The sequence below is a fragment of the Pteronotus mesoamericanus genome, unplaced genomic scaffold (assembly GCF_021234165.1).
Source record: "Pteronotus mesoamericanus isolate MK-2021 breed Mesoamerican mustached bat unplaced genomic scaffold, CSHL_Meso_final contig_20, whole genome shotgun sequence".
Classification (NCBI taxonomy): domain Eukaryota; kingdom Metazoa; phylum Chordata; class Mammalia; order Chiroptera; family Mormoopidae; genus Pteronotus; species Pteronotus mesoamericanus.
This window is the reverse complement of record NW_026555085.1, coordinates 3,183,549-3,206,663: the sequence shown is the minus strand read 5'-3', so window position 1 is coordinate 3,206,663 and position 23,115 is coordinate 3,183,549. Positions and strand designations below refer to the sequence as shown.

Below are 23,115 nucleotides of genomic sequence, written 5' to 3'. Positions count from 1 at the left end.
CGCAGTATTGATGATGAATATAAAGTCACTGAAGAAATGGCTTCTTTAGTGCCATTAAAAGATATACCTAAATCTAGAGATTTATATGAGGCAATAAAAATGTTAAAGTGATTTTCTTTGTCCATTGTCAACATATCTGGTATAGTTACTGATGGTGTCCCAGCAATGGCAGGTAAAAGAGAGGGACTTGTAAAAGTAATAGAACACGATGCAATTGCTACCCAAAACTCATGTTTGATGAAGTACCACTGCATAATACATCAAGAAAATTTATGCGTAAAAGCTTTAAAAAAATGCACAAACCCAGAAGCCACACACCGCAGTAAAACTGAGGCTACTTATGCATACAAATAGCAAAAGCTTATGTTCATTTATTTTATGTGACATTGCAACACATAATCACAGAAAAATCTCATAATGTTTTAAGTAAATTTACAATTTTGTGTTGGGCTGCATTCATGACCATTTTTGGGGGGGGACGGTTCTCATTTATTAAGATTTAATTTTGCATACATTTCTTTAATTAGTCAAGCAAAGCCAAGTATATCTTTAATTTTACAAAACAGCAGACTAAGATACAGGAATCCTAGGATAACCATCTTGTACATTTTTTCTCTATTTCCTGATCTCATCTATTTTATTGCTGAGCACTTTTACATGATTAATTCCTATTCCTATGCCATGTTATCTTGCTCCAGATCACAAAATGAGATGGAAGGTTTCCTAGTTTGTTACACGGAACAGCAAAATTCTTATCCTCAAACCTGTTAAACAGTACTAAATACATGACCAATGTTATTCGTGAACCTAAACTCTGAAGCTAATCTTTGAGGAGAAAGAACATTTGAAGCATACTAAAAAGAAAGAAAAAGGTGAAATCTGCAATTCAACACTCCACTACTTAGAACCTTGACTTCCCTCTTCAAATACAGTGGAGAAACTTCCTCAGACTTTACTCAGGACAGGAGAAGCTGTTGGATGTGACACTGGAGCTCTCACCAGCCATGGTGGTAGTACCATCACTGGTGGCGGTGCTGGCCTCAGCTCTCTCTCTCTCATCTCTCAAAGCATCCTCATACCAGCGGGGGAAGGCAGTGGGATCAGTCCCAGTGACCCTGGTGAAAAACTCCAGGACTTTCATCTTGGTGGTTTCAGCATAGGCTCTTGGACCCCACAGGAACTCGTAGCGTGGAGGATCACTGTTGGGCACCTGCTGGCACTCCAGGTATTTTTCCTGCACTAAATCGTTGGTCATGAGCTTCCTGGGTTCCCCATAGTTGAAATCCTCCCTCCCAGCATACAGCCCAATCATATTCAGCACTTCCCAGATTCTCTCTTCTGGGGCACGGTTACCCTCCATGAAGATTACGCCCAAGATTAGTATCAGGAAGCCAGTCTTGGGCATGCCCTGGTTGTCACTGACTAGCCCATCATAGGTAAGGTCTAGTATTTTGACCAACACATAGGAGTGGCTGGTGGGGTCCACTTCCTTCACTTCAATGCCAAAGACAACCACCATGCACTCACAGACTTTCTGGAAGATCTCAGGGAAGTGATCCTTGTGCTCTTTGATGACTCTCTTCAGCATTTCTGCCTTTGGGACAGGCTCCTTTGTTAAATACTTGCTACTCAGGTATTTTACCAATTCAGCCACCTTCTTTTGTAGCCCTTCAGCATACAAGGACTCAGGATTTGGTGGAGCCTGCTAGGTGCCTGGACCCTCTTGCCTGCTGGAGCCCTCATTTGATTTGCTCGAGGGAATGGCTTTGATGGCAGCCGGGGAGGAGCAGGCTCCCTGGGAACTCTGGGGAACACTTGATATTCCAGCAGCAAGCGTGTTTGGAGTCTCCTGGATCAAAGGAGAAAGAGAGGAGGAGGAAGCTTCCTCCTCAGTTACAGAAACCTGTGCAGCTACCGGGCCTGGAGACTTTCTTTGGGCCTGAAGGCTTCTTTAGGCTTTTGGCACTGACTTTACACTGCCAGGCATGATGACTTGTGTTGGGAGCAGCAGGCAGGAGTGTGAGCCGGAAGTGGGTGATGGGGCTAATGGCCTTAAGGGATAGCAGGGTTCACGTACTCTCTCCTCCCTCTGCTGGTCTGAATCCAGTCTGAAGATTCTGGTCCCTCAGACTCCGGAGGCCAGAAGTTCACGTATGTCACTTCCTCGCACTCTGCCTGTGGTCTGCAAGAATGGCTGAAGGGGGATTCATTCATGACCATTTTTAAGTGATCATGCAAATCATCATCAAGACTGTGAATTTGAAAAGAGCCAAGGGATTAAATCATCACAAATTTCAGAAATTCCTTAAAAGTATTGATGCTCACTATGGCGACATCATTTACTTTTTGGAAGTAAGATAGCTAAGTCAAGGCCAAATGTTGAAAAGATCTTACGATTTGCGACATGTTATCAAGTTGTTTATGGTAAAAAACAAATTTGTGCTGGAACTTGATGATGAAAACTGGCTTACAGATTTAGTATCTTTAGTGGATTTAACCACTCATTTAAATGAGTTAAACATGCATCTTCAAGGTGAAAACTGATGTATCAATACCATACTTCAAACCATAACAGCATTCCAGATGAAACTGAAATTATGGCAAGATCAAATTGAGGCAAACAATTTTATGCATTTTGATATTTGGCTAAACATAGCTCATAGTTAACAGTGAAAAATAGGCAGCCCTACTTTTCAATTTGATACAAGAATTTGAAAACAGACTTCAAGATTTCTGGGAAAATAATCAATATTTTGCTATATTTGTGACTCCATTTTCAGTCAGCATAAATATGTTACCTGCCAATTTTCAAATGGAATGCATAGAGCTGCAATCTAACATTCAGCTTGAAGAAAACTTGATCCTGTCTATTTACTGGACTTTTATAAGTCCTATCTTCCCACAGACAAATTTCCCTTGCTTCACAATCGTGCCTTATTCATGTCATTGTTTTTTGGCAGCACCTACATTTGCACATAAATATTTTCAAGCATGAAACACATTCAGAGTAAAATTAGAACCAAAATATCTGATGAGCACCTTGAGAACTCACTGAGAGTTGCAGCTACTTCTATCAAGCCAGATGTTGATGCACTAGTTTCTCAAATACAATGTCAAACATCCCGCTAGTTTTATGTTGTTCTCTTTTATTTTATTTTTAAAATAAAAATATTTTTAAAATTCAATGACATTTTATTACTTAGATGTGTATATTTTCTATATTAGTGATCACAAACTTGGGGCCTGTTGGATGATTTTAAAAGATTATCGAAAGAGCCACTGTATAATTAGGGTTATTATGTGAGGACTCTTTTTCTTATCTGTGGTGGTGGATATCATGAAAATTATGCACAGATCTTCTTTTTGCTCATCAGTTTATGTTAGTGTTTGTATATTTAATGTGTGGCCCAAGACAATTTTTCTTCTTCCAGTGTGGCCCAGAGACACCAAAAGGTAGACACCCCTGCCATACACCAAAAGGCTGGGAGTTTGATCCATGGTTAGTGAGCTTATGGGAGGGAACCAACTGATATTCCTCTTTCACATTGGTTTTTCTCTAACTCTCTCTCTCTCCTCTCCTTTCTCTTTGAAATAAATAAACATTTTTAAAATATTTAACAATAAAATACATTAAATTTTTTAAAATCATAAAGAAATTGGCAACTAATGGATTTTTTAAAATATTAGGCATATAAGCAATTATTGTTATTTGTCCAAAGAACTAGACATAGTTCTGTTGAATTTTAACAGAATTAATTAATTGATTCTATTATCTGTAAATGGATTATGAGAATAAGAAGTTTGATCAGAAAAGCAGATATCCTATAATTAGCATGAGGGACCTAGAATATATTTTGTGCAGTTACAATTATTAAACATTGCCTTTTTTATTTTACTTTTTAAAAGATTTTATTTATTTATTTTTAGAGAGGGGAAGAGAGTGAGAAAGAGAGGGAAACATCAATGTGTGGTTGCCTCTCAAGCACCTCCTACTGGGGACCAGGCCTGCAACCCAGTCATGTTCCCTGACTGGGAATTGAATCGGCAGCCCATTGGTTCACAGGCTGGCACTCAGTCCACTGAACCATACCAGCCAGGGCAATAGTAAACATTTCTAATATACAGAAAATACAGGGAGCAATGGCTGTGGCCGTGACCCACTACTGAAGTATAGTTTGCTGTTTGCTCCTCTTTTCCCTCCTCAAAGCAATTGCTTGTTTAAACTCAGTGTATGTCATTCAATGTGTTCTGAGAGTTGTCCTTGCAAAAGATGCCCATTTAGTTTATAGTTACACAATATTATATTGCATTAATACAGCATAATCTCATGTATTTGTTTGTCCACTGATGGACAGCCCCAACTATAAACAACCTGCAACAAGCACCCCCTAGGCATACTTCCTATGTGTAAATATGAGGGATTCTTTAGTGCTCTGGGACATATAAATAGAATTCTTGGGTTGTAGCATATTTGCACCTTCAAATTTATTCAGCATTGTATGTGTGAAACACATAGTTGAAATAAGAAAGAAAATTAACCCTTCTGCCAAGAGTGTGTGCAAGTCCCCATTTCTCCACATCTCTCCATTAGCACTTGGTGCAATCAGGCTGAGATAATAGTTATTCTTGTGCACCCTCTTCCAACTGCTTTACTCTTTCACATTCAGGCCTTTAATTCATTTAAAATTTATTTTTGTGACAGTGAGAGATAGGAATCTGATTCCCATGCTCCTTCCAACACATGGAGTTAACCAGTTTTCTAAGCACCATTAACTAATATGTCTAGCAGTTCTCAAAGTGTGGTCAAACGATCCCTGGGAAAGAGAGCTCCCTGGGATCCTTTTAGAGGACCTACAAGGTCAAAACTATCTATAATACTAAGATGTTATTTGCCTTTTCACTTTCATTCCCATCAGTGGACAGCAGAGTTCTCCAAAGGCTATGGTGACGTGTAAAGACATCACTGTTCTAACAATTAATGGATTGTGTGCTGTGTATTGTATTGCCTAGAATTCTTTAAGGTAATGAATTTAGGGCATAAATATGCACATTTTTAGCAGTTCATTTAGTTCTTCAGTACTTCAACTGTGCTCTAACCAGCTCTCTTCAGTTATATCTGCTATAGTCTCTGCAATTTCATTATCTCCTAAGAAACCATTATCTTTAAACATTTTGTTTACTTACTTTTAAAGAGACAGGAAGGGAGAAAGAACGGGAGAAAAACATAAACTGATGTGTGAGAGAGACATGAATCGGTTGCCACTTGCACACCCCGAACTGGTGACCTTTTTGGTTTGCAGGCCAGCACTCAATTCACTCAGCCATGCCAGCCAGGGCAAATACCATTATCTTTAAATTCCTGAGCTTTCCTGCTTTTATAAAGAATGCAAGGATTAAGTTTATCTTGTTTTGCAACAGTATTAAAATATTTTCAAAAACATTTTTGATTTTCAAATTTTATGTGAAATGTATTCTTTTAGAATTGAATAGTATTTTATTCTAAGATAAAAGAAAGTTTGTTTATATTTTCTTGTATTTAAGAATGCATTGTGGGCTTCAAAAGGGGAGATTAGAAGACATTTTCTAAAATTCCAGTCAAGATGAAAACGTAGGTAAACACGGCTCACCTCCTTGCATAACCACAGCAAAATTACAACTAAATTACAAATCAAGCATCACACAGAATCATCAGAAATTGAGTTGAATGAAAGTCCAACAGCTATGGAACTAAAGAAATGACATCAATCCAGAAGGATAGGCAATGTGGGGATGTGGAGATGTGGTATGGACAGGTCCCCACACCCACATGTGGTGGCTACAACTTTGGGAAGAATATCTCAGGAGAGAGGTGTTCCCAGCCCCACACCAGGTCCCCTAGCCAAGAGTTCCAGTGCCAGAAAGATAAGTCCCCATAACTTCAGGCTGTAAAATCCAGCACTTTTTGAGTTGGTGAAAAAAATTACTTGACTCCCTGGCAGTCCCTCTTAAAGTGCCCACACCAAACTTACTCAGATGCACTCTCTCTGAGTTTCAGTACCAACCAGGGTAGCATCTTGAAAGGCACTAGTGGCTTATGGGGAGGAACTGAAGTGTCTAGCATCAGGGCAAGAGCTGACGGATAGCTCTATCCTAGGCAGAAAGGTGGGCAGAAGAAATTGTGCCTTTTCTGAGCTCTCCTCCCATAGAGCCACAGAACAGGCAGGTGGATGCCATGTCTGAGACTCCATTAACCTGGCTTACACTATTTTCTCTGCCCTCGTGTTTACCTGAGGCTCCATCCCACCCAATTATGGCCTTCCCCCAGCCCTCCTACCTCTGGCTAAGCAGCTCCAGGCTTGGCACTAGCAGCAGCCACCTTTGCATCACCTGGAAACCTCCAGGCCTAGTACAAGTAGCAACCATCTGCAGGTTGCTTTGTAGCTCACGCCCGATGGCTGACACTAAGTCAGGTGGCTGATCCTGACCTGTACCACCCAGGAGACCCCAGAGCCTGTGCACATAGTGGACAGCTACAAATCACACTGGAGCATCCCCACCCTGCCCCTGCAAAACTGATTCTCCACAGAGGGTAGAGATTGGTGGTCAGTACCTGAAGGTGACTGGCCTGGGTAAATCCCTCCCATTGACCTGCCAACAGCAATCAAGGCTCAACTACCAGAGAAGGGTGTACTTAGCCCACACAGAGGGTACACCTCAAGTATCCAGCTTTGGGGATAGGGGAGGCTGTCTCACTGGACCCTACAAGCCACGTTACTAACAGGGAGTCATAGCAGCTCTACCTATTAACACAGAAACAAACACAAAGAGGCTGCCAAAATGAGGAAACAAAGAAACATGGCTCAAATGAAAGAACAGATGAAAACTCCAGAAAAAGAATTAAACAAAATGGAGATGAGCATTCTATCAGACACAGAATTCAAAACGGTGGTTATATGGATGCTCAAGAAACGCAGTGGGTACTTCAACAACATAAAAAAGAGCCAGGCAGAATGAAGGATATACCAATAGAAATGAACAATTTACAGGGAATCAACAGGAGAGTGGATGAAGCCGATAATCAAATCAATGTTTTGGAACATAAGGAAGCAAAAGGAATAAAACCCCAAACAAACAAACAAACAAAAAGAAAACAAGCAGCAGCAGCAGAAGAAAGAATTAAAAAAATGAGGATAGTATAAAGAGTCTCTGGGACAGCTACAAGTATACTGATATTCCCCTCATAGGGGTGAGAGAAAGAGAAGAGAAAGAGCAAGAAATTGGAAATATATTTGAAAAATTCATGAAAGAAAACTTCCCTAATTTGGCAAAGGAAATAGATATGCAAGTCCAGGAAGCACAGAGTCCCAAATAAGATGGATGCAAACAGGTCCACACCAAGACACATCATAATTAAAATGAGAAAGGTTAAAGATAAAAAGAGAATCTTAAAAGCAGCAAGAGAAAAGCAGTTACCTACAGGGGAGTACCCGTAAGATTATCAGCTGATTTCTCAAAAGAAACTTTGCAGGCAAGAAGAGATTGGCAAGAAATATTTAAAGTCATGAAGAGCAAGGACCTACAACCAAGATTGCTCTACCCAGCAAAGCTATCATTTAGAATCAAAGGGCAGATAAAGAGCTTCCCAAACAAGAAAAAGCTAAAGGAGTTCATCATCAGCAAACAATTACTATATGAAATGTTAAGGGACTTATTTAAGAAAAAGAAGATCAAAGCTATGAATAATAAAATGGCAATAAGCCCATACCTATTGAGGACTACCAGTCAAGATGGAGACGCAGGTAGATACACTTTGCCTGCTCTCACAACCAAAAGAAGGACAACAAACCTAAAACCAAAAAAACCCCAGAACTGCCAGAAAATCATACTGTATGGGTATTCCACAACCAAGGAGTTAAAGAAGAAACATTCAACCCTGGCTGGTGTAGCTCAGTGGATTGAGTGCTGGTCTGTGAACCAAAGGGTTGCCGGTTCAATTCTCAGTCAGGGCACATGTCTGGGCTGCTGGCCAGGTCCCCAGTTGGGGGTGTGTGAGAGGCAACCACACAATGATGTTTCTCTCCCCCTCTTTCTTCTTTCCTTCCCCTCTTTAAATAAATAAATAAATAAATAACATCTTTTTAAAAAAATAAAGAAGAAAACACATTCATCCAGACTGGTAGGAGGGTTGGAGACAGGCAGCTGGGGAGGAGAGGATGTATGGCAAAGCGGCAGCTGGCAGACTAGTCAGTCCCACATTTGCATGCGGATAAACCAGGAGGAACCACTGGGGAGCAAGACAGACCGCACAACCCAGGGTGCCAGCACAAGGAAAGAAAGCCTCAAAACCTCTGGCTATAAAGAACCTGTGGGGGTTGTGGTGGCAGGATAAACTCCCAGCCTCACAAGAGAGTTCGTCGGAGAGATCCACAGGATCCTGGAGTGTACACAAACCCACCCACTTGGTAATCAGCACCAGAAGGGTCCAATTTGCTTGCAGATAGCAGGGGAAGTGACTGAAAGCTGGCCAAGAGCCAAGTAGGTGTCATTGTTCCTTCTCTGGGTCCTCCCCCACATACAGAGCCACAACACAGCAATGGGAGTTGCCCCACCCTGGTGAATACCTATGGCCCCGCTCCTTACAATGTAACAGGAGCTCTAAGACAAAGAAATATGGCACAAATAAAAGAACAGATCAAAACTCCAGGAAAAAAATACAACTAAGTAATAAAGAGATAGCCAACCTATCAAATGCAGAGTTTAAAACACTGGTAGTCAGGATGCTCACTGAATTGGTTGAGTATGGTCGCAAAATAGGGGAAAAAAATGAAGGCTATGCAAAGAGAAATAAAGAAAAATATACAGGGAACCAACAGTGAAGGGAGGCAAACTAGGATTCAAATCAACAACTTGGAGCAGAAGGAAGAAATAAACATTCAACCAGAACAGAATGAAGAGACAAGAATTCAAAAAAATAAAAAGAGTCTTTGAAACCTCTAGGACAACTTGAAACATTCCAACATCTGAATTATAGGGGTGCCAGAAGGAGATGAGGAAGAGCAAGAAATTGAAAACTTATTTGAAAAAATAATGAAGGAGAACTTCCCCAATCTGCCAAAGCAAATATACTTCCAGGAGATCCAGGAAGCTCAGAGTCCCAAAGAAGTTAGACCCAAGGAAGCACACACCAAGGCACATCATAATTACATTACTCAAGATTAAAGATAAGGAGAGAATCTTAAAAGCAGCAAGTGAAAAGGAGACAGTTACCTACAAAGGAGTTCCCAGAAGACTAGCAGCTGATTTCTCAAAAGAAACCTTACAGGTAAGAATGGGCTGGCAAGAAGTATTCAAAGTCATGAAAGGCAAGGACCTACATCCAAGATTACTTTATCCAGCAAAGCTATCATTGGGAATGGAAGAGCAGATGAAGTGCTTCCCAGATAAGGTAAAGTTAAAGGAGTTCATCACCACCAAGCCCTTATTATACAAAATGTTAAAGGAACTTATCTAAGAAAAAGAAGATCAAAATTATGAACAGTAAAATGACAACAAACTCTCAACTATCAACAACTAAATCTAAAGAAAATAAAAAACAAAAACAAATTAAGCAAACAACTAAAACAGGAACAGAATCACAGAAATGGAGATCACATGGAGGATTATCAGTGGGAAGTGGAAAGGGGGAGAATGGGGGAAAAGGTACAGGGAATAAGAAGCATAAATGGTAGGTCAAAATAGACAAGGGGAGGTCAAAAAGAGTATAGGAAATGGAGAAGCCAAAGAACTTGTATGTATGATCCAGGGATCATAAACTGGGGGAGGGAGATGCTAATGGGAGGAGGCTCAGGCCAGAGGGGAACAAAAGGGAGAATAAAAATGGGACAACTGTAACAGCATAATCAATAAAATATCTTTAAAAAACACATACCTATGAACAATTGAACCTAAAAACCAAACTAAGCGAAAAAGAACAGAGACAAAATCATGGATCCAGAGAGATTTTTGATGGTTGCCAGATGGGAGGCAGGAGACGGAGAATGGGTGATGAGGTGAGGGGATTAAGAAGTAGAAATAGGTAGTTACATTATAGCCATGGGGATGTAAAGTATAATGTAAGAAATGGAGTAGCCAAAGAACTTATATGCATGACCCATGGACATGAACAAAGGTGGGGGGATGAGCTGAGGGGAGTTGGGGGTGCTGGGTGGGAGGGACAAAAGGGGAAAATCTAGGATAACTGTAACAACACAATCAATAAAATATTTTTTTAATTTAAAAAAAATTTTAAGAAGACATTTTCTCAACCCATGTGTATGTTGCCTGTGTCTGAAGACACTGAAAAAGATGCAATTGATGCATCAGCAAGTTCTCTAACTCTGGAAAGGAGAAATATGTTCTGAAGAAATTGGGCAGAACTTGGAATATAAAAACATGTCTAAAGCTGTCTTTCCTCCAACTTTATAGATGTTAACAATTTATCTTATTGTGCCTTATGAAGAGAAAATTAAAAAAAAACTAATACGATTCCAATTAAGTTGCAGCATCGTTTTGGGTCCAGTCATTCAGGTTTCAAAGAAAAAGGAATTGACAATTTTATATGCAGATATGACAGACTCTTTAAACGCCTCCTACACAATAAGTTGTTGTATAGCATTGTCTGGAGGAGCCCCTACAATGGTAGAGAAAGTAAGAGAAAGTAAGAAAGCTTCATCCTGGTGCACTGCTGAATGCCTGCTGGATGGGAGGTCAGGAGGGGAGAGCATTTGCTGCCACTTGCTAACCATACAGCAACCTGTCAAACTGGAGACCTACCTGCAAACACAGAGACTGAGTTAATGCTGCATCTGAAAAATGTACCTTTACCTTAGGAAAGGCACAATCTCTAGATGTGCCTTGACATGCTGTTTTGCTTGCGCTGATTTGTCATCAGTGCCAACTAGTTGATGAAGATCTTCCTCTGTGGATGCTTGGCGACAACCACAGGGGTGTTGAAACAGTAACAGCGTTGTATAACCTTTTCTGAATCTCACGGGATTTTTCCTGTAAAAACCGTGTTTTCATTTGTGCTGATGGTGCAAAAACAAGGTTGGGTAATAAGACTCCAGAGAATGGCATCGACTATATCGGTGGTCATTGTATTTTTTACCACAACATCCTCACCGTTTTTAGTCAGTTTCAGTAGAGAATGTCCTTGATGAAGCACTAAGAAGTATTGTTATTAAACCTCAACTCTTGAGTACATTTAAAGAGTCATTCTGTGATGCGGTAAGAAGTACCCAGGTGGCACTTCTGCTGCACATTGCGAAGTGGTGGCTACTAGGAAAACACTTTGCGTTGCAAGAGAAACTAGCTGCCTTTTCCCTGGAACACATTTTTTTTTTTCCACTTGGAAAAACAAACGACTGACAGAAAACTGGTTATTCAGACTTGGGAGTTTGGCAGCATTTTCTTGAAAATGAAGGAAAGCAACTGATGTATCTGTTGTCAATAGCAACATTTAAGCTTTCCAGTACAAATCAGAATTTTGGTTAGTTTAGACCTGTTACTCTGTGATCCCAAAAAACTTTTCAGATGACATCAGAGGTAATATTAATGAATGTGATTTTTGATATTGTATGAAGTATTAGCATTTAAATATTTGTAATTCAGTGACCTGATATTTTCTAATGACCAACGCATGATGTTACAGAATTGTGCAGGTGAAGTATCAAACTGCAGGACAAGCCAATAGATTTTAATGACTTCCTGTCATTTATCCCTTGAACCAGAAACTTTAGATTCACCCTAGATTCTCTCTCTCCTACCTCTTCATTTTATTACTCAGTATTCAGTGTAAATTCCACCTCCCAGGCAACCTTAACTAAATCCTCTCATCTTCATCCCTACTATATTACTGATGCCTTCAGTCAGAGCTTTGGTAATTTTACTCTTTTATAACAATTGTCAAATCTCTATCACAGCCCCTGAGGCATTTCTTGACCCTGCCACTGCCTACCTCTCTCCTTGTTTCCTTTTATTCTCCAGTAGGCTGATCTAATTACTGTTCCTTATTAAAAACATGCTGATTCATGACTCTCTGCCTTTACATTGTGAGGTTTTCTCAGCCTGGAATGTCCCTCTTTTTCTGCCTACTTATAAAATTCAGGTAATATCTATCAAAATTCCATTCAGATGTCTCTTTCTCCAGGAAGTTTTTCTTAACCTGACTCACACCAGTATGAGTTAATCACTTAATTTTTCTGGATTACCTTGTATTTTTTTCTGTTGTAGTACTTCCCATTCTGTACTGTGTCAGCTGTCTTTGGAATTCTTGTTATGGAATTACCATTTGGTTTGATGATGTTTACCTATATTAAGCAATCCCATAAGAAGCCTGTGAAACTCTCTGTTGGGTTCCTTAAAATAATATCATTGGGAGATTATTCATTTAATTACTAGGTTTCTTTTTTTAGAGACTTAAGAAATATAGTTCTCGCCCTGGTTGTTGTGGTTCAGTGGATTGAGTGCCGGCCTGTGAACCAAAGGATTTCCAGTTCAATTCCCAGTCAGGACACATGCCTGGGTTGCAGGCCAAGTCCCCAGTAGGGGGTGCGCAAGAGGCAACCACACATTGATGTTTCTCTTCCTCTCTTTCTCCCTCCCCTCTAAAAGTAAATAAGTAAAATCTTTTAAAAAAAGAAATATATTTCTGGTCTTATCACCATATTTGTTATTCTTTGAATTTGTTTTATACGGTAGCCACTATTAACACCTTTTTGAGCTGGTTGATTTCAAGTCAAAACTGTGGCCCACCTCTAGCAAATCTAAGATTTTGTTATCTATAATGAGCCTCATTTTAGACTCTAGTAAAGAGTCTTGCTTCATGAGAACTGAAGTCATGCACAGTCAGTTTCCCCATATTCATAGAGAACTGGGAAGCAGTATGAGAAACACTGATGTGCAGAACCTGCAGCCTGAGCAGGTTGTTTGTAAATTTCTGTACAACTGTTGTATCTGGAGGATAGATAGGTGGAGGATGCTTTGTGCTTGAGAAGGTTAGGGAAGCCATATGATTGAGTTTTCTCTTCTAATATATGCATTATTTTCTCACTAGAAAGGTGTCATTGGATACTTTTCAACTTCCCCAAGAACCTAATTATTTCTTCCATTGTTTGAAATGACAAATGTTCCCATTCCTGAGTAAAAACAGGGGGTAATTGAAAAGTAAGGTATCCAAGAGGATCTAGAACCCCAAACTCCAGCTGTCTGGCTAGTGCAGAAGATGCACATTTTTTGATAAAAGAAAAGGACCCTGGGAAGATGACCAGGTGTACAGTTTGTGGAGAAAATGTGGATTAGCTTGTATGTCTTCAGAGTAAGAAATTTAAAGGTCTGGAGTCTGTTGTTTGTTTTTCAGGGACTGGTATGACTGTAATATAGATATTAAAGGAAACGTACTTCCTTTGGAAGGTGCCCCTAAATTAGAATGAGGTTATCAGATGGAGGATATTAGGAAGTAAAAACCAATGTCTTTCATGTTCAATGAAGGACATATTTTTATTGATCTCAAGAGATTATTATTATTTTTAAAGGTTTTATTTATTTATTTTTAGAGAAGGGAAAGGGAAGGAGAAAGAGAGGAGAGAAATATCAATGTGTGGTTGCCTATTGCACGCCCCCCTACTGGGGACCTGACCCGCAACCCAGGCTTGTGCCTTGACTGGGAGTCGAACCAGCGACCCTTTAGTTCACAGGCTAGCACACAATCCATTGAGCCAAACCAGCCAAGGCTCAAGAGATTATTATTAATTTATATGACTCCAAAGCAGGAGTCTCAAATATACCCCAGGGAATAAAGAAATTAACCCAACATACCTAATGCTTTAAATGTTCATAACATTTAAGAAAAATTCTAGGCTGGGATAAAAATCAAAGTACAGTATCAGAGAAATTGGGTTCCACTGCACCCTGTATTTAAGAGAATGCAGAGGAAAATTCCAATCTGTTACTTACATAATAAAGCTAAGGAAGTTACAGAAGTTAGCCTTCAGAAGATGGAACAGTTCAGTGATTTTCTGCTTGGAAAAATTGCTTTAAAAATTAACAAGTGTATATTTATTATAAAACCATGTCTCAAAAGTAGTCCCATTTGTTTATTTTTTTTCTTTTGTTTCCCTTGTCTGGGGAAATATATCCAATAAAATATTGCTACCAGCAATGTTTGAGATTTTGCAGCCTATGTTTTTTTCTGTGATTTTTATGGTTTTGGGTCTAACATTTAAGTCTTTGATTCATTTTGAATTTATTCTTGTGTGTGGTATAAGAAGGTGGTTGTCTAGTTTCATTTTTCTGCATGCATCTGTCCAATTTTCCCAACACCATGTATTGAATAAACTATCTTTAGCCCATTGTATGTGCTTGCTTTCTCTGTTGAATATTAATTGACTATAAAGATCTAGACTTATTTCTGGGCTCGCTATTCTGTTCCATTGATCTATGTGTCTGATTTTATGCCAGTACCATGCTGCTTTGATTTCTATGGCCTTCTAGTATAGTTTGATATTAGGTATCATGATTCCTCCAAATTTGTTCTTCTTTCTCAGGATCGCTGTTGCTATGTGGGGTCTTTTGTGGTTTCATATAAATTTTTGAAATATTTGCTCTAGTTTTGTGAAATGTCATTGGAATCTTGATAGGAATTGCATTGAATCTATAGATTGTTTTGGGTAGTACAGACATGTTAATGATGTTAATTCTTCTTATCCACAAATATAGTATGTGCTTCCACTTATTTTGATCTTCTATTTCTTTCTTCAGTGTCTTAAAATTTTCTGAGTACAGGTCTTTTACATCTTTTGTTAGGTTTATTCCTAGGTATTTTATTCTTTTTTGTAGCAATTCTGAATGGATTGTTTTAAATTTCCCTTTCCATTAGTTTGTTATAGGCTAATTAAAATCCAACTGATTTCTGGATATTAATTTTTTTATCCTGCTACTTTGCTGAATTCATTTATCAGCTCTAGTAGTTTCTTGGTGGCATCTCTGGGGTTCCCTACATACAGTAGTATAATGTCATCTGCAAATAAGGACAGCTTTACTTCTTCCTTTCAAATTTGGATGGTTATTTCTTCTTCTTGTCTGATTACAGTGGCTAGGACTTCCAGTACTATGTTGACTAAGACACATGAAAGTGGACATCCCTGTCTTGTTTCTGATCTTAAGGGGCATGCTTGTAGTCTTTGCCCATTGAGTATGATGTTGGCAGTGGGTTTGTCATGCATGGCCTTTATTATGTTTAGGTACATTTCCTTTAATCCCATATTACTGAGAGTTTTTATCATAAATGGGTGCTGGATTTTATGAAATGCTTTTACTGCATTTATCGATGTGATCATGTGGTTTTTATCCTTCATTTTGTGAATGTGTACCAACCTTGCTTTCCTGTAATAAATCCCACTTGATCATGGTGTATGATCCTTTTGATGGATTGCTGTGTTTGGTTTGCTAATATTTTGTTGAGGATTTTAGAGTCTATCTTTATGAGGGATATTGGCCTATAATTTTCTGTCTTTGTAGTGTTTTTATCTGGTTTTGGAATGAGGGTTATGCCGGCCTCACAAAATGAGTTTGGGAGCCTTCCCTCCTCTTGAATTTTATGAAATAGTTTGAGAAGGGGAGGTGTTAATTCTTGTCAGGATGTTTGGTGAAATTCCCCTCTGAAGCCATCTAGTCCAGGTCTTTTGTTTCTTGGGAGTTTTTTGATTACTGTTTCAATTTCCCTAGGTGTCATCTGTCTATTCAGAGTCTCTGACTCTTCCTGATTTAGTTTTGGAAGATTGCATATTTCTAGGAACTTATCCATTTCAATCAGGGTGTCCACTTTGTTGGCATATAATTGTTCATAATATTTTACTACAATCCTTTGTTTTTCTTTGGTGTTAGTTGTTATTTCTCCTCTTTCATTTCTGATTGCATTTATTTAGGCGCTCTCTCTTTTCTTCTTGATGAGTCTGGTCAAAGTTTTGTCAGTCTTGTCTATCTTTTCAAAGAACCAGCTCTTGGATTCATTGATCTTTTGTATCATTTTTTTAGATTATTTATTTTTTTTCTCCACTCTTCATTATTTCCTTCCTTCTATTCACTTTTGGACTTAGATGTTCTTTTTCAAGTTCCTTTAAATGTGAAGTTAGATTTTTTAATTTGACCTTTTTCCTGCTTTTTTGAGATAGGCCTGTAATGCTATGAATTTCCCTCCTAGGGTTGCTTTCCCAGTGTCCCACAGATTTTGGCTTGACATATTCTCATTCTCATTTGTTTCAAGGTATCTTTTGATTTCTTTCTTGATCTGGTTATTGACTCATTCATTGTTTAATAACATGTTATTTAGCTTCCATGTTTTTGCATGTTTTTCAGTGGTTTTATTGTGATTGATTTCTAGTTTCATAGCACTGTGGTCAGAGAAGATGTTTATATGATTTCAATCTTCTTAAATTTATTGAAACTTGTTTTGTGTCCTAACATGTGGTCTGTCCTGGAAAACGTTCCATACGCACTTGAAAAGTGTGTATATTCTCGCCCTGGCTGGTGTGGCTCAGTGGATTGAGCACTGGCCAGTGAACTGAAAGGTTGTGGTTCAATTCCCAGTAAGGCACATGCCTGGGTTGTGGGCCAGGTCCCTGACTGGGGATGTATGAGAAGCAACTGGTTGATACATCTCTCCCATATTGATGTTTCTCTTCCTCCCTTTCTCCCTCCCTTCCCATTTCTCTAAAAATGAGTAAATAAAAATTTTTTTCAATGTATATTCCGCTGCTTTGGGGTGAAATGCTCTGAAGATATCAGTTAAATCCATTTGACCTAGTGTGTCAATTAAGGCTGTTGTCATCTTGTTGATTTTCTGTCTGGTAGACCTACACATTGAAGTCAACAGAGTGTTAAAATCCCCTGCTATGACTGTATTTCTGTTGGTCTCTCCTTTTATGTATATCAAGATTTGTTTCACATATTTAGGGCTCAAATATTTACTAGGATTATATCCTCTTGTTGGATATATCCTCTTGTTCCCTTTATCATTCTGTAGTGTCCTTCTTTGTCTTTTACTAAAGCCTGGGTTTTTAAGTCTATTTTGTTGGATGTAGGTACTGTTACTCCAGCTTTTTTTTCCTTTTCATTTGCATGAAATATCTCTTTCCATCCCTTTACTTTTAGTCTGTGCGTATGTTTCAATCTGAGATGGGTCTCTTGGAGGTTGTATATATATATGGGTCTTATTTTCTTACCCATTCAGTTACTCTGTGTCTTTTGATTGAGCATTTAAGCCTTTTTCATTTGAGGTGATTATTGATAGGTAAGTCTTTAGTGCCATTTTATTGTTAGACTATTTTCCTCAGTTTTTTTCTTTCTCTTTTTCTTCTTCCTCTTAAAACAACCCCTTTAACATTTATTGCAGTACTAGCTTGTTATTAACAAACTTCTTTACCTTTTTCTTATATTGTAAGCTCCTTATTTCTCCTTTGATTTCAAATGATAGCTTTGCTGGGTAAAGTAGCCTTGGTTGTATTGTAGGTCCTTGCTTTTCATCACTGTGAATACTTCATACCACTCCCTTCTGGCCTGAAATATTTCTGTTGAGAAGTCAGATGACAGTCTAATTGGTGCTCCCTTGCAGGCAACTACCTGCTTTTCTCTTGTGGCTTTTAGGATTCTCTCCTTGTCTTTAAGCCTTATCATTTTAATTATGATATGTCTTAGTTCAGGCTTCTTTGGGTCCAACTTGTTTAGGACTCCATGAGTTTCCTGGACTTGTGTGTCTTTTTCCTTTCCCAGATTAGGGATGTTTTGGACATTATTTCTTCAAATAGGTTCTCAATCCCTTGCTCACTCTCTTCTCCTTCCGGTATTCCCATGATGCAGATGTTACACTTCATGTCCAAAATGTTTATTACACACGCCTCATTTTCTAAAAATTCTTTTTTCTCTTTGCTGCTCCGCCTGGGTGTTTTTTTCTACACTGTCTTCCAAATCACTGATTTGCTCTTCTGCTTCATCTAATGTACTGTTTATTCCTTCCAGTATATTATTTATTTCAGATATTGCATTCTTTATTTCTGATTGATCCTTTTTTTATGGTTTCTATGTCTTTTTTCATGCTGTTGAGTATCCTTATAATCATTACTCTAAACACTCTAGCTGGTAAATTGCTTGCCTCTATTTCATCTAGATCTTCTTCTGGAGAATTCTCTCATTCTTTCATTTGGGGTCTGTGTCTTTGTCCTTCCATTTTGGCTGCTGCTTTGTATTTTTCCCCATAGTTGTTAAACTAATCAGTGATATAGACTTAAGCTGTAATTAGCAGCCTGACTTAAGCACCACAGAGCGGGGCAATGTAAATCCTGCAGGTGGGGCTATTGCTCCCCCCCAGGCCACTTGGAGAGGAGTGCTATGCCTGAGAAAGTTGGCTTCTGCACAATAGGGAATGACTCAGCACAGGGACCCTCGTGGCTGTTCCTTCAGATCTCTCCCCAGGGCCACAAACCCCAGACTCTCCTCAAGTATCTCTAGTCCACTCCACCCTCTCTCTGCTGGAGCCCAGGGTAAGTGGCTGCAAATTAAATTTTGTGCATTGACCCTTTAGGAGGCTCTCTGGGTCTCCAGCCATCTCTCCCTGGCAGACAGAAACCCTGCTACTATTCACAGATGGATGTTATCTGGGTTTCTTTCCAGGACTGGTTATGTAAGCTGGGGAGCCCAGCTTGGGGTTTAGACCCTACACTTCTCAGGAGGAACTCTGTGACCACTGAAATATCCCTTCAGAACTTCAGCTGCTGCTTGTAGAAGCCCAATCAGCCCTCTTGCACCTCCTCCTCACTCCCTATCAGTCTTATGGAGACGTGGTTTCTTCTGCCTGTCCTTGGTTATAAGACTTCTCTCTGGCTAGTGTTCAATTGGTTATTCAGGATGATTTCTCTACAATTTAGTTGTAATTCCAGATTGGTTCTGGGAGGAAGTTAGTGTAGCTTTCACTTACTCTCCTGCCATTTTGGATCTCCTCAAGGGAACTTAATTCAATCTAAGTTTATTTAATATTCCTGATCTAGGTAAACACATACATAAGTTAAATTTTTTGTGTACTTTGAATTTAAAATATCCCTGTTCTGATTTCACCATGTGTAAAATAAAGATGCATTCTTAACATTTTATAGTCTGTATAAAACCATGCCTGCATTAAGGAAAAGTAGATTTTACTTTTTGTACAGTTATAAGTTTCTGGAAAATCAAGTGGAGCATAGAGTTCTCATATGCCTCTCATTTCCCTTCCTTCAGTTTCCTCTATTAGTCACATATTGCATTAGTACGGTTCACTTGTTTCAACTGATGAGCCAATATTAATACACTATTATTAAACAACTCAATTCTTTCTGTTCTCAAGAAGCTCCCTTCCAATGGCCCACCAGAGACGGCCGAGTCTGCACATCAGAGGTGTTCTGGGAAGGAAAACAGATGAGCATTAGGGCTTACTCTTTGTGTAGTACATTCTATGGGTTTTAACAAGTATATGATGAAGTGTATCCCTCATCACAGTATCACAAAGAATATTTTCTTTTTTAAAAATATATTTTATTGATTATGTTATTACAGCTGTTCCAATTTTACCCCCTTTGCTCCTCCCTCCACCCAGAACCCCTCACTCTCTCAGGCAATCCCCACAAGTTTGTTCATGTTCATTAATCATTTGTATAAGTTCTTTGGCTACTCCATTTCCTATATTGTACTTTACATCTTCATGGCTATTCTGTAACTACTTATTTGTACTTCTTAATCCCCTCACCTCTTCACCCATTTCCCCATACCTCCTTCCCATCAGGCAACTATCAAAATCATCTCTGTATCCATGATTCCTTGTTCTGGTTTGCTTAGTTTGTTTTCTAGATTCAATTGTTGATAGATATGTATTTTTTGCCATTTTATTATTTATAGTTTTGATCTTCTTTCTCTTAAGTAAGTCCCTTTAACATTTCATATAATAATGGTTTGCTGATGATGAACTTTAGTTTTCTCTTGTCTTGGAAGCTCTTTATCTGCCCTTCAATTCTAAATGATAGCTTTGCTGGGTAGAACATTCTTGGCTGTAGGTTCCTGCTTTTCATGGCTTTGAATATTTTTTGCCAGTCCCTTCTACCCTGCAAAATTTCTTTTGAGAAATCAGCTGATAGTTTTATGGGAACTCCCCTGAAGGTAACTGCTTTTCTCTTGCTGCTTTTAAGATTCTCTCTTTATCTTTAACCTTTGGCATTTTATTTATGATGTGTCTTGGTGTGGACCTGTTTGCATCCATCTTATTTGGGACTCTCTGTGCTTCCAGAACTTGTATGTCTATTTCCTTCTCCTAATTAGGGAAATTTTCTTTCATTATTTTTTTCAAATAGATTTCCAGTTTTTTGCTCTTTCTCTTCACTTTCTGGTACTCTTATGATGTGAATGTTGGACCTTTAGGAGTTGTCCCATAGGCATTTACACTACCCTTTTATTATTTTTGGATTATTTTTTCTTGTTGTTCTCATTGCTTCTTTTCTGCTTCCTTATATTCCAAATCATTGATTTGATTCTCAACTTCATCCACTCTATTGTTGTTTACCTGTAAATTGTTTTTTATTTTAATTAGTGAATCCTTCATTTCTGTCTGGTTCTTTTTTTTTGCAGTTGAGATCCTCACTGTGTTCCTCGAACATCCATATAACCAGTGTTTTGAATTCTGTGTCTGATAGAATGCTCATCTCCATTTTATTCAGTTCTTTTTCTAGAGTTTTGATCTGTTCTTCCATTTGGTCCATGTTTCTTTGTCTCCTCATTTTGGCAGCCTCCATGTGTTTGTTTCTGTGTAATACATAGAGCTGCTATGACTCCCTGTCTTGGTAGCATGGCTTGTAGGGACCAGTGTGACGCAGCCTCCCCTATAACCCAAACTGAGTACTCGAGGTTTCCCCTCTGTGTGGGTTGAGTATACCCTCCTCTTGTAGTTGAGCTTTGATTGCAGGTCAATGGGAGGGATTTGCCTGGGCCAGTCAACTTCAAAGACTGGCTGTGACCACTGACCACCAACCTCCACCCTCTGTGGAAGATCAGCTGTTCAGGGGCTTGATGCTGGTGCTCCGATGTGTGGTCTGTTACTGTCTAGGGTGTGCAGGCCTTGGACTTTCCCAGGCAGTGCAGACCAATGTCAGCCCCTACCTATGTTTTGCCTGGGGCCGCCCTGTATGAGCTTAAAGCAATATGAGATGGCTGCTACTTGTTCTGGGCTTGGAGATTCCCAGGAAAATCCAGGCTGTGAATTTAGACTGGCTTCTGCTAGTGCCAGCCCTAGGGTCACTTAGACAGAGGCACAGGGGCTGGGGGCTTATTGAAGATGGCTATTGGTTGTTTGGGAGAACTTTAAATTTGAGAAGCATAAGCCAAGACCAGCCATTCATATGGGAAAGACACTGTTAACAGCTTGGCAGGCCCATTAAGTTGGGTTGGGTGGAGCCTCAGGGTATCTCCAGGCAGGGCTAACATTGTCAGCCACATTGATGGTGCCTCACATATGACACCTACCTACCATCTTTGTGGCTCTGTGGGGAGAGGGTTCAGAAAGGAAACAATGGCCTCTGCCCACATTTCTGTCTGGAGAAAGCTGTCCCCCAGATCTCACCTAGACGTCAGATACTTCAATTCCTCCCAGTATGCTACTGATGCCTTTAAATACTACCCTGGTGCTGGAGCTCAGAGGGCATTTATTTGAATAAGTCCATGTGCAAGGTCTTTAAGAGGAACTGCTCGAGACTCCAGAAGTTTCTTTGACCAACTCAGTCCCCACTGTTTTTTCCCAGAAGTTATGGGGACTTATCTTCCTGGCATTGGAACTCTTGGCTGCAGGGTCTAGTGTGGGTCTGGGACTCCTCATTCCCGAGGTATCCGTCCCAAAATTTATCCACCACATGTCGATGTGGAACCAGCCCATTCAAGTGTATCCACCCCCCTGTCCAGTCTGAAGGGATGTGGTTTCTTTAATTTCTTAGTTGTCAGACTTCCATTCAACTCAATTTCTGACAGTTCTGAGCAATGGTTGTTGTATACTTTAGTTGTAATTTTGATGTGGTTGTGCAAGGAGGCGAGCTGTGCTTACCAACATCTCCATTTTCCAGAATGGTTTCACTATCCCAAAATTGCAGAGCTTCATCTCTTCATCCTTCCCTCTCTTGGAATCCCTGTCATCACTGATCACTTTACTGTTTCCATAAGTTTTTTTATTTTTATCCTCACCCAAGGACATTTTTCTTTTCTTTTCTTTTTTCTTTTTTTTTTTTTTTTGAGACAGAGGGAGTAGGGAGAGAAAGTGAAACATCAATGGTAGAGAGAAGCACCAGTCAGTTGCCTCCCATAAGGGCCTGGACCAGAGATTACGTATGCCTGGACCTGGGACCTAAACTGCAACTTAGTTATGTGCTCTGACCAGCAATTGAACCTGTAGTCTCTCCATTATGGGACAACACTCCAACCACATGAGCCACACAGTCCAGGGCTACTGTCTCCACAGTTTTTCCTTTTCTAGGACATTCTGTAGTTGGAATCATACAGTACGTAGCCATTCAGATGGCTTCTTTACCTTAGCAATATGCATTTAAGCTTCCTTCATATCTTTTCATGGCTTGGTAGCTCATTTTTAAAAATTGCTGAACATTTCATTGTATTAATATATCAGTTTGTTTATACACTTAACTATTGAAGGATACCTTGTTACTTACAAATTTTGGCAGCCTCCATCTTTTAAAACTGAAATGCCAGATTAAATAAATGGAATACCCTGAATTTTATTCACTTAACTTACAGAACTGACTAGTTGTTATTCCTTAAGTTAATGTCTAGGAGTGTATAAATGTGGTCAAATAAATTGAGACACAGTTTAAATATTCAATGTGGCAAATGATGTGGAATCCTCAAGTTACTCCACTTATAGCATCTGGTAAAAGTTATGGTATCATATTTCTCTGATAATATGACCGTCCTTACAGTACTCTCCCCACCTCCCCTTTCACCATCATTTTCCTCCCACTTTACAAAAGAAAGGCATACTGTTTACCTACTCCAAATACAGTTATGGTGCTTTGACCTAGGGATAAG

At 39.3% G+C, this 23,115-nt stretch overlaps 1 protein-coding gene across 1 annotated transcript in view; it reads right to left on the bottom strand.

Moving 5' to 3' along the window:
* Positions 1–952: 952 nt before the first annotated feature.
* Positions 953–23,115, bottom strand: part of LOC129067923 (uncharacterized) — a 30,404-nt gene continuing 8,241 nt past the window's right edge. Inside the window, 4 exon segments of the mRNA XM_054570201.1 lie at positions 953–1,949; positions 2,078–2,251; positions 6,314–6,490; positions 10,843–10,945. Coding sequence (XP_054426176.1) covers positions 953–1,949; positions 2,078–2,251; positions 6,314–6,490; positions 10,843–10,945 — 1,451 coding nt within the window.